Source organism: Mastomys coucha, unplaced genomic scaffold (assembly GCF_008632895.1).
Source record: "Mastomys coucha isolate ucsf_1 unplaced genomic scaffold, UCSF_Mcou_1 pScaffold6, whole genome shotgun sequence".
Classification (NCBI taxonomy): domain Eukaryota; kingdom Metazoa; phylum Chordata; class Mammalia; order Rodentia; family Muridae; genus Mastomys; species Mastomys coucha.
In genome coordinates, this window is record NW_022196912.1 from 122,773,367 (window position 1) to 122,783,986 (window position 10,620).

The 10,620-nt window shown below is 49.5% G+C and overlaps 1 protein-coding gene across 6 annotated transcripts in view; it reads left to right on the plus strand.

Annotated features, from left to right (window-relative positions):
- Positions 1-10,620, plus strand: part of Wdr25 (WD repeat domain 25) — a 137,490-nt gene that overhangs the window by 91,976 nt on the left and 34,894 nt on the right. For all 6 annotated transcript variants that reach the window (XM_031355282.1, XM_031355285.1, XM_031355284.1 and 3 more), the window contains one exon: positions 1,404-1,551. In XM_031355282.1, coding sequence (XP_031211142.1) covers positions 1,404-1,551 — 148 coding nt within the window. The remainder of the gene's footprint in view (positions 1-1,403; positions 1,552-10,620) is intronic.

Below are 10,620 nucleotides of genomic sequence, written 5' to 3' on the forward strand. Positions count from 1 at the left end.
GAGGTCTTACTACAGATGCATGGATAAACAACACAACGTTTCTTATGTGTGCTTAAAAACAACAAAACCAAAACCAAGAACAACATGGTGGCAGGGCATTTGTGGCACACGCCTTTAATCCCGGCACCCAGGAGGCAGAGGCAGGAGGATCTCTGTGGTTTCAGGGCCAGCCTAGTCTACAGAGCTAGTTCTAGGACAGCCAATCAGTCTTACTGACTAACCATGTGAACCCTGCAGACTTACCCTTGCTCAGTTAATTTTTCTAGTAACGTTGTTCTTGTCCATGGTCCTGAAGCAGCAGCCATGCTCTGCGCTGTGTGCATGAGCCTTCCCTCCACCTCCTCTGCCAGTCTTCTGGCTGCTCCTCCTGTTTCCTCTGTGTTCTTAAACAGAACCACTGCTGCTTCTTGGTTTTCATTCTTTTTAGTTTGAGACCTAGCTCCTGACCCTGCATTCTGTGAAGGCTTCTCATGACCTTTTGTTTGCTTAATTAGACGTTTACATATTCACAGGAAACCTCTCAGAGCTCTGGCTGCCTTCAGGACTTGGCAGAAAGTTAGCTCACCTTCGGTGGGAGGTGCTCTGGGAGCAGGTTTGTGGAAGCTCAGGGTGTGCTGCTTGGGCTTTTCTCTTACTAAGGAAACATGGCTAGCTAGTGCCAGTGCCAGGGAATCTTGTTGTTTCAGAACCACAGTCCCTGCAAGCCCTTCTGCTGCCCCCGCCTCCAGCCTTACTCCTATCTGGGGTGGTACTTTTGTTTCCAATTCACGGAAGGGGAGACTGAGGCACCACTGGGTCTGTCACATGACCAGCAAGACTCAGTGTCAAGGAGAGGTGCTTACAGTGTGTCCTCTCCACCCTGCAGCGTTGAGCAGGACCAGAGCCAAGCATCTGCATGGACTAGGCCTGGCAGCTGTGGCACTGTAGCTCTGTGTCTGGGCTTGTAAGCCACTTGTAGGAGTCAAATGTGCACTGTCAAATGTGACATCCTCCCAGGAGCCTCATTCCCCGTGGGGAGCTGGGATGAAGGGGAGGGGAGGTACCCCTCTCCTAAGAAGAGGCTCCTTGAGCTCTGGGACTGGCCCCTCTCTCTTGACTATGGCCTGGCTCTGTGCTCTCTTCATTCCAGGGCAGGTAGCAGATTGTAGGAGACAGGGGCAGGACTGTGACAACGTGTCTGTGGTCAGCAGGTAGGAGGACGTGTGAAGGCTGAATGGAGAGAGACAGGAAACGCCTGTTTCCTTAGCCCTGGAGAAAGGAAACCTGTGCATTGCTGAGGAGGAGAGACTCTAGCTGCTCTTTTGATGTGAAATAGTGGGAACCCAACTCCCCGGGGGAGCCTTTCCTGTAGGCCTTCATCACCTCACCATGTCTGGTGCTGCCTGTCTTTGTTTCCCTTGCAGGTGTGGAATGCTGTGGACTCCGGGCACTGCCTGCAGACCTACTCTGTGCACAGTGAGGCGGTGAGGGCTGCGCGGTGGTCTCCCTGTGGCCGGCGCATCCTCAGTGGTGGCTTCGACTTTGCCCTGCACCTAACAGACCTCGAAACAGGTATGTCCTGATGCCTTAACTGTCCCAGGTCAGCTGGCAGCCCCCTCACTGAGAAAGCCTCTCCAGAGGGCCCTGACTGCAAACTGTCCATGGTGATGGTGTGGCAGAGGCCTCAGGACAGGCTCATTCCTCCAGTGGGCATGCAGATCATTTACAGTGGCACCACAACTGTCTACAAAGCATTGGAACCAGTCCTCTGCCAGTCAGCAAAGGACAGAGCCAAGGTTGTCTCAGCACCAAGCTGTACGGCCAGATAAAGTGGCAGCTTTTTAATCAACTTCTGCAGTGTAATTGGGACCGAAATATCACAGTGTCCTTTTATTGCCGTCAGTTTAGAATCCCTGTCAGCCCATGAGGGGGAACTGAGTCTCACAGGGAACTAAGTCTTCAGAGGGGCTCATCCCAGTGTAACCCTGACATCACCCAAGCAAGGGGAGGTCATGTGGGCAGATCGTCAGGAACCCTCCATCAGGTAGGGAAGGGGAGAGACACCAGCTAGGGCAGCTTTCCCAGGCAGGTTCTATGCAGCAATCCTGGGTTGGCCCATTCACTGACAGCAAGGGAGACAGCAAGGGACATGGGGTCTAACCTACACTGCCGAGCTCAGAGCAAGCATTCTGAGCTTTTCACATGGCCTTTGGAATTGTCATCAGGGCTGTCAGCAGCAGTGGGTGCCATTTTCTAGGTGAGAACAGGGTCCGATGCCTGACAAGTTTGAGAGCCACGGCAGTCGGCAGGTAGATGACAAGTCTGGGGCTGCGGTGGATCATGGTCCTGTTTGTGTTACAGCTAGGAGGACCTGGAACTGCAGCTGGTATCATGAGACATGTGGCTCAGCAGAGGGGAGACGAGGTGCTGTCCCTTCAGGTGTGGTGGACCATGGAGGGCAGCATGCTGACAGGGCTCTAAGGGGCTCTTGTGAGTAGGGTAGCTAGAGAGAGGCATGGCCCCACTGCTGAGAGCTGCCATCTAGTAGGGAGTGGTCAAAGGCACGTCATCCTCCTCTGCTGGAAACAGTGTCTATTTGGGGACTCATGTATTGAAGAGTTCTTTTCATTACATTACTTTGTTATTTATTGTATACCTACTGTGTGTAAGACCTGTGCTGGGGTATGCTGGATGTCTTTTGTCCTCAGAGAGGACAAAGTTGATGGGTTGTTCGGAGCTAGCTCAGCCTCAAGGAAGACCTCTGGCCCCTAGATGAGGCCTCTCCTGTGAGAATAGCCACCAGTTTCTGTCTGTATCCTGGCAAGTGTGTGTCCTCGAGGGTGTGGCCATCTTGGTGGTCTCTTTGTCCATTGTGTGAACAGAGCTGGCTCACATCTGTATAATTGTACAGCTGAGGCTGACCCCTACTGGGTCCTCCTATCCTGAATAATGAAGCTCCCAAGGGCTGCCAGGGTGGGCACCCATATGTCTGCACCTCCGTCTCTGGCCGTGTTTTGCTAGGAGCACTCTTAGCGCGTGTGCAACCCATGGCCTTTGTCTGGCTCTGACCAGTCTTGTTCTTTCTTCCATCTCCTTCCTCTGCCTCTCCCGCCCATGGTCATTTGGCTTTTTCATTTCAATCTAATTAGAGCGCCCTGCCAGGAGAAGGCAGCGCAGGGCGTTCTCTCTGCATGCTTTGGGAATTAGTCACTCGGTGCCCATTGTCATTAATGGGAATTTGGTGCCAAGGCCATTTATCCTGGTGTCCTCAATCAATACAGTTAAAAATCTGTGGATTCTAAAATGTCAATACCCGGCCTGAAATATGGAGGGCCAGCACCATGTTATCTCGTTAATTTATAGTTCTGACGGGCTGTTGGCTTACGGAACAGCCATGAATCAACACTTAATCAAATCTGCTCACAGATTAATTATTTTTGGCGCTCCTGTTTCCGTCTGCAATCTCCCTAACGAACGTCTCTGCTACATTAGGCACAAGCGGCCTCAGGGAACACTGGCAGACACCACCCAGGCCCTGAGTGTCACTGGCTTTGTGCGTGACCTGTCCTGCATACCGAGCAGCTAGTCATCTCCTTAGAGTCTCTCTGGAGCTTGCTCAGCTCTGAAGGCTCCTCCTGCAGGTAGCAGCTCCTCTTGGCAGTGGGGTGGCATGTGCCTGCTCTGTTGGGGGTCTGAGGTAGGCATGTAGACCCTACAGTCTAGCCCTCTGAAGAACTCTGGAAAGTCTTGGCTAGGGCCATGCGCCCCTCTCTCTGGGATGCTCATTGTTCTGACTGGCTCCCTTGTGATCATGTCCCCGTGCCTTCTGTTGGATCACAGTGGCTGGAGAGGATTGGCCAGACGGCACTGCACACTAAAGGCTACTCCCTCCTGAGAAGTGTTTGCAGTCCCATCTTGACCACAAAGACAGTGGTCTGCTGGCCAAGTCTTTGTCGTAACCCCGGTGTCCCATTTGCCACTAGGCCCATATTGAGCTGATACAGATAAATGGGTTAGGCCATTTGCTTAGGTGACATGCTTAGTCCCCCCACCGGCTTGGGAGGACATTATCCTTATCTCCATTTTTTTTTTCCAGCAATTGAAGCTTTGAGTGTTTGATGACTTTCTTGAGGTCAACCAACTGTTGGCGACAGCTGGATGTAGCTTGGGCTTATGGGCTTATGGGGCTGTCTAAGGTATTCTTGTCAACACATGGACTAGATAGTGTGCCCCCCCACACCCCTCCCTGCCCTGGACAAACTATCTTAGCAGGGTGCTTGGTTGTCTGCAGGTGGTAGCTCAGCATCTATAGAAAACAGGCCCTGGGAGGATGGAGTGCCTGCAGGATCTTGACTGACCCTCTGGTTAAGTGGCCAGCTGAAGGATGCTTCTTGAGCTATGGACAGCTATGCTCCAACAGGGACAGGGTTAGCCCTGACAGCTTCAGAGCTCTTGGCATAGGAAGAGTGAAAAGTGTCCAAATGAAGGCCGGAGCGAAGAGGCTTTGGAGGGGAGACCATGCGTCAGGCTAAGCCTCTGAAGTGCCACTAGCTCCCACTGGTGCTTGAAGCAAGTGCTGGGCCACAACCATGGCCTCTGTGGGTCTTCAGGCTCTGCGGCACACTCAGTAGGTTTCCCCAGCACACTTGAGGACATTTAGTGCCCCTGAAAGCCAGAAAGGAAACTGCGCTGGCTGCTGCAGCCCCAAGGGATAGGCTTGCTTTCAGACTGGCATTTTTGTCTATTTGCCATTGTAGGCCCAGCGATACTGCTGGCATGTCTGGCAGGGTTTGAATTGATGATGGTCCCTGGCCACTGTCCTTCAGGTACACCTTTGCTCAGTGACTAGCTTGCCCACCCCCACCTTTGTTAGCCATGTCACAACCATTCCTTTAACCCCTTTGTGCATGTGTCTGTCATCAGGAAAGTAAGCATGCTTTCACTGGCTCCTGCCTAGGGAGGGCTTCTTCATCTTCATAAATCAGTTCTTATCCTTAGCTAGGACACTTATGAAGAAGGCCCTGGCATGAGTTTATTGATTGAAATGGGCTTACAGTAGCCGTGTTTCTCCTCTGTGTGGGCAGCATCCATCAGTGAACAACTGGTCCTTCTTAGGTTAGGCCCCCTTTGCTGACTGGCCCCAGATCTGAACTCGGTCAGGTCATGTTTGATGTTAGCCTGGTGGCTTATGTGTTTCAACAAAGCTGCTTACAGCCAAACACAGCTGGTTTGCAAGCTAACTCTCCACCTCCTAATTTTAAGAAATGCAGTTTTGTCCAGATAGATAATTGAAAGTGGCTGGGCTTGGAAGGAAAAGGATGGCAGCTGCCAGCTCCTGCAGCCATCGTCCTTGTGGCTCTGCCGTCTGTCTGGTCCAGGGCTTGCTCCTGCTTTTGCTGTGTTTACTCTCACACCCAGCCCTGAAGGGCAGTTTTGAGCATGACTTTGCAGTAAGGGTGTCAGGCTCTGAGCTGCACTGCTGCTGAGCCACAGCCGTGCCAGTGGGCATGCAGACAGGGCCCACCTGGCCCTCCTCCCACATCCTGCCTGGCCTCTGCCCACTTGCCAACATGGCCCCTGCTCCTGATTCACAGAGGGTGATTTGAAAGTTAGCAAGCTTCTTTTCTCGTTAACTTTGAGTCAGGATGGTTAAATTTACAGCTGGCTGAGTACTTCCCAGAGGATGGTGTAACCATATTGATTTTAGCGAAATGAGTCATATGCCTGCTGCCTGGGAACATAGGCTCAATTACCACGGACCAACAACACAAGCTTTTCCCTGTCAACATTTTTCCTACATGTTCGTGAGTCTGTGGCTAGGAACAAAGAGCCATGGAGGAGGGAAGGTCACGAGTGGCTGGCGGGTCTGGAGGTGGGAGGCAGACAGAGGGACTTTGGGGTCAGACAAGCCAGTCAGTGTCTGTGTGGCTGGCTGTAGGGCCAGATGTCCTCTCCCTCACCAGACTGCCTTTCCTCAGCTCTGAGACGCAGATTAGTTCCTGCCATTACCCAGCATTGCCAAGTGACAAACGCAGGATCCAGACAGACCTGAGGGTCAAGCTTATTGTACGTGATGGTTCCTCTTCCCACTTGTGACCTCAGAGTAACTAAGCCGAGGTGAGCTCCCTGCAGGGGGCATGGTTGTCCCTTCTCTTTTGAAGGGACCAGTACTTGGGCTTCATTTAATCTGAAATGCCATTGATGAGCCAGGAATGGTCTGGAGCCAGACTTGCTGAGTGAAAACAGAGGGCCTTCGGGGTCCTGGAGCCTGCCTGACCATAGCACCCCCAGTGCAGCATTAGGCTGGCAGATGGTGTAACCCCGACCTACAGGAGTGGCTGCCTCCGGGAAGCTCCACTTCTCCCTCTCTCTAAGAAAGGAAGAGGCCCAGCTCCAAGCAGTTGCCTGCTCAGGGTCACCCAGCCCCTCAGTGGTACTGGATGGAGAAGCTATGGAAGTGGTAATGTCTGGGGAGTGAGCACTCATGTTTTCTGTGGAATCCTTGAGCCATGGCTTTGCTCTAAAAGACAGTTTATTCTAGGGCTGTGGCTTGAACTTGGAGCCTCAGATTCATAAGCAAGTATTCGGTGCTGACACCCCCCTCCCCAGCCCAGAAACATATTTTCTATTTGTATCATTATTGATCCAAAAGGGAAAAGAAGTAATTTTTCTTAACTCCAAGAAGATTCAAACAGTTTTTATACTGGTTGAGCTCATTATAACCAGATCAATACAGCCAAGTGCCAATGGATTACATATTTTAAAGCTCAATTTCCTATAAGCCTGCAGTGAATAAACAGAATTTCCTATAACAAGCAGACGAGCAAGATAGTCCCTAGGTAAAAGGTCTGTTATAACTAGTTCAAGCGCTGAAGAAGCCCCGCGCAGGAACAGAATTTATGCACAGGCCACCATTTGGGAGAGGGGAGAGAGTGCCACAGATTCCAGTGTTCTTAGTCAAGCTTCTCCGTACTGACTAACCTCCCAGCCTTTCTGCGCGAGTCTCCTCAGCAGAGGCAGACGAGAGCCCAGACCTGCTGTACTCTCCAGGCCTCACGTGAAAGCCCAGCAGTCATTAGTCTCTTAGGGTTCCCACTGTTAGAACCCAGCATCCCTTGGCTTTAGCTTTTAATTTAACCACAGATGAATTCAATAAGTTAGGGTTTAATTTTTCAAACAATAATGGCTCCCTTTGGTTGCTTCCTCCAGAGCGCTTTACATGACACTTAACATTCAGTCCTCCTGACTGCACGAGACAGCAGTGAAGGGGCAGTGAAGGGCCAACGAAGAGCCTGCCCAGGATATGGGTCTGTCGGCTCTCAGCTTGTCTGTCCCCTGTCTCCAGCGTCCAGCCAGGTGGTGGTGGTGCCCTGATGCTGACTTCTGCACTGAATGAAGCCTTGAGCAGAATGCTTCTCTCTAGTGTTTCCCCTTTGGTACCTGTTAGCTTATTAGGAATCTTTTTGCTTTGGGCCCCTTTAACAAAGAAGATAGCAAAGTCCCAGCTCTTAGAAGTAGGAAATGCACTCGACAGCCTCTTTCTAAGTGGAAAATTTTAGCCTTTCAAAGACAGACTTTCAGCATATTTAGGAGTTGAGGGAAATATGTTTTTCTTTTCTTTTCTTTTTTTTTTTTTTTTTAGCAGGAAAACTTCAATCATCACCTTCCAGCAGCTCAGCCTCCCCCCACCCCTTCTCCACCTTTTAACAAGCATCTTGTTGCCATTTCTAAAGGAGGAACATGGCTGGTTCTGCACTGTGCTCCAAGGGCCCAGGAAGCACCTGCTCCCCTCAGGGGTTTGAGGATGGGCAGTAAGTTCCAGATCTGGGGGTACAGAGGGGAAGAGACTCTGTCCCCATTCTATTCAGTAGGTCATTTGCTACCTGTCTGTCAGCTGGGTGTCTGGTCCCTGACTGTAGCCTACGGGTATGGAAGAGGCTCTGGGGAGATAGGTGGAGCGCCTGCCTCTCCAGCATGAAGAGCTGACTTGGGATCCCTGCAGTCATGTAAAAGCCAGGTGAGGCAGCTCCTGCTTTAAACCCAGCCCTGAGGAGGCAGAGGCAGAGGCAGAGGCAGAGGCAGACAAGTGCCTGGACTTGCTGGCCAGCCATTCTACCCTAACTCATGAGCTCCAGGTTCTCAAAAAGTAAGTCGAGGAAGACATTGAGCATTGACCTTTGGCCTCCTCCGTACTTGGCATGTGCAAACATATACTCACAAAGAGAGGCGAGGAGAAAAGCTTGTGTTGTGAAAACATAAGAGTAAACTGGAGAAAAAGCACATCACAGTTAGGTTAGCTCACTGTGCAGTGTTTGTCTGAGGGCATGATGATCTAACAAGGCACCTACAGTCTGCTGGGATCCCTGAGCAACAGCATAACACAAAACAAAAATAGAGCTGCAGGTTTAGAACGCTGTCTTCCTTTCTCTGTAGCCCAGCTTCTGAATCTGTGATCACAGCTCAACAGGGTCATGTAACTAAGTGTGGGGTTGAGAAACATTCAACAGCTGTTAAGGGTTTCTGAGTGTGCAGTGACCAAAAATTAATTCAAGCTCAAACGTGTAATGGATCCAAGATGTTTCTTGCAGCACTCAGCCATGCTGCATTTCATGGCTTCCCTGCAGCCCCAGGCTGGGCACACATCACCAGCCTTGTGCACTACACCTGCCATTAGACTGTGGTAATGCCGATGAGACCCACCCACGTGCCCCAGCTTGGGCACAAGGCTGTGTGTCGAGGAAGCACAGTGCTAAACCTATGTGCAAAAAGTTTTGTGCTCTTGAAGAAAAGTAACAGCTCCATTCTGGGAGCTAAGGACTTTTAGTATTTTATATCCCTCAGCATGTTGATATCACATTAGGAATCCTTAGGTTGTATTGTGTTAGAGTGTTTGACTTTAAAATTACTCTTAAATTCCGATTCATCAAAAAAAAAAAATTGAATGCAGTTTGGCCTGGGACAGAGTTTCCATCAGTTTCTAGAATAGCTCTAGATACACTTCTGCCATTTTTTAAATGGATTCATGTGAAGTGCCATTTTTGGCATATCTGAACATCCTTTAATTTTGAAAAACTTTGAAAGTATAGTAGTATATCCTGTTGTATCAAATATATTTGTTGTTTATTTCTTGAGTTAGGGTCTCACTCTGTTGCCTAGGCTGGTCTGAAACTTACTGTGTGGTCCAAGCTGTCCTGTCTCTGCTTCCTGAGTCCTGGAACATTTAATTCTTCATGTAAAAATAAACAAGTAACCCATCTCATTAGAATGCAAATTTGCTCTCATCTTTAGTAAAGAGTAAAATTATATGTATACCAGAGAATTGTTTTAAAATTATTTTTAAGGGTTACTATGAGCAAATATTTGGTCTTTGTACCTACTGTATAAAACCTACATACCTGAGGTTGCATGAAGATATTTTACATGAAAAGGAGCCGTGAATGACAAAGGTTGAGCCCTCCTCTTAAGCACTTGTTTTGTATCAGCCTGAGGCTAAGTGACTCGGCTAGCATGGCTGGCCGGTGAACCCCAAGGGAACCCCCACATTTCTGTCTCCCCCTCGTCCCCGCACCAGGTTTACATGAATGTGCCATCATTTTGAACTTTTTATGTGGGTGTTGGAGATCCACATTCAAATTCTAGTGCTTACACGGCAAACACTTTATACTTTACATACTGAGACATCTCCCTGACCCTCCCCCCAATTTAAAGTTAATAATTACTATTTTTCACTCTAGAGAGGATGTCTCGAAACAGTCTCTTTTTCTTTCTTTTTTCTTTCTTTTTCCCTGTGCTGGCATTTGAGCCAAGCACCTTGAGTGTAGTAAGCACAGCTTTACTACAGAGCTGTGCCCCCTGGTACCTGAAAGTGGATTTATTTATTTATTTATTTACTTACTTACTTATTTATTTATTTTGGTGTTGCTAAAAATGATTTAAGTGTCATCCATTGGAGACTTTACTTTGAGAGTGGGAAGTTTAGCTCAGTGGTAGCATGCTCATTAGCACATTCGTGGCCCCGAGTTCTGAGCCTAGCACCAAAAGAAAAGAACTCAATAAAACCAAAGCAGCTAGCAATTGTCTGCAGGCCGACCTGTGGACCAGTGCTCTTCTGACCTGGGTTAACTGACCGGTGCACCAGTGCTCTTCTGACCTGGTTTAAAACCTTTAAATGAGCATTTCATTTGACTCTGAGCTGAGTTGTTGAGACACAGGAACATAGCAATACCACCTTATGGCCAGGGGCTCCTGTTTGCTAGAGAAAATGGCTTCTAAGTCCTTTGTGTCGTTGGACAGTGGACAGCATCCTGCATCCCTGGGAGGAATCTCTGCCAGCCTGTTTGTGTTCTTTAGGTAAACAGAAACTACAGTTGGATGGCTTTCAAGCCCTGGGTCGCAGGATGGTATCTGCATTTAGATAAGAGAAACCATATTTGGTTCTGTTGCACTTTTATGTTTTCAAGGAAGTTGCTATGCCTTTGGGCTGGCAGTACAACTCAGCGGGCAAAGGCATCTGTTGCCAAGCCTGATGAGCAGGGACCTATGTAGCTGTAGGACAGACCTAACACCCACAGGCTATCCACTGACCTCTGTGGACACACACAGGACAGACCCAACACCCACAGGTTATCCACTGACCTCTGT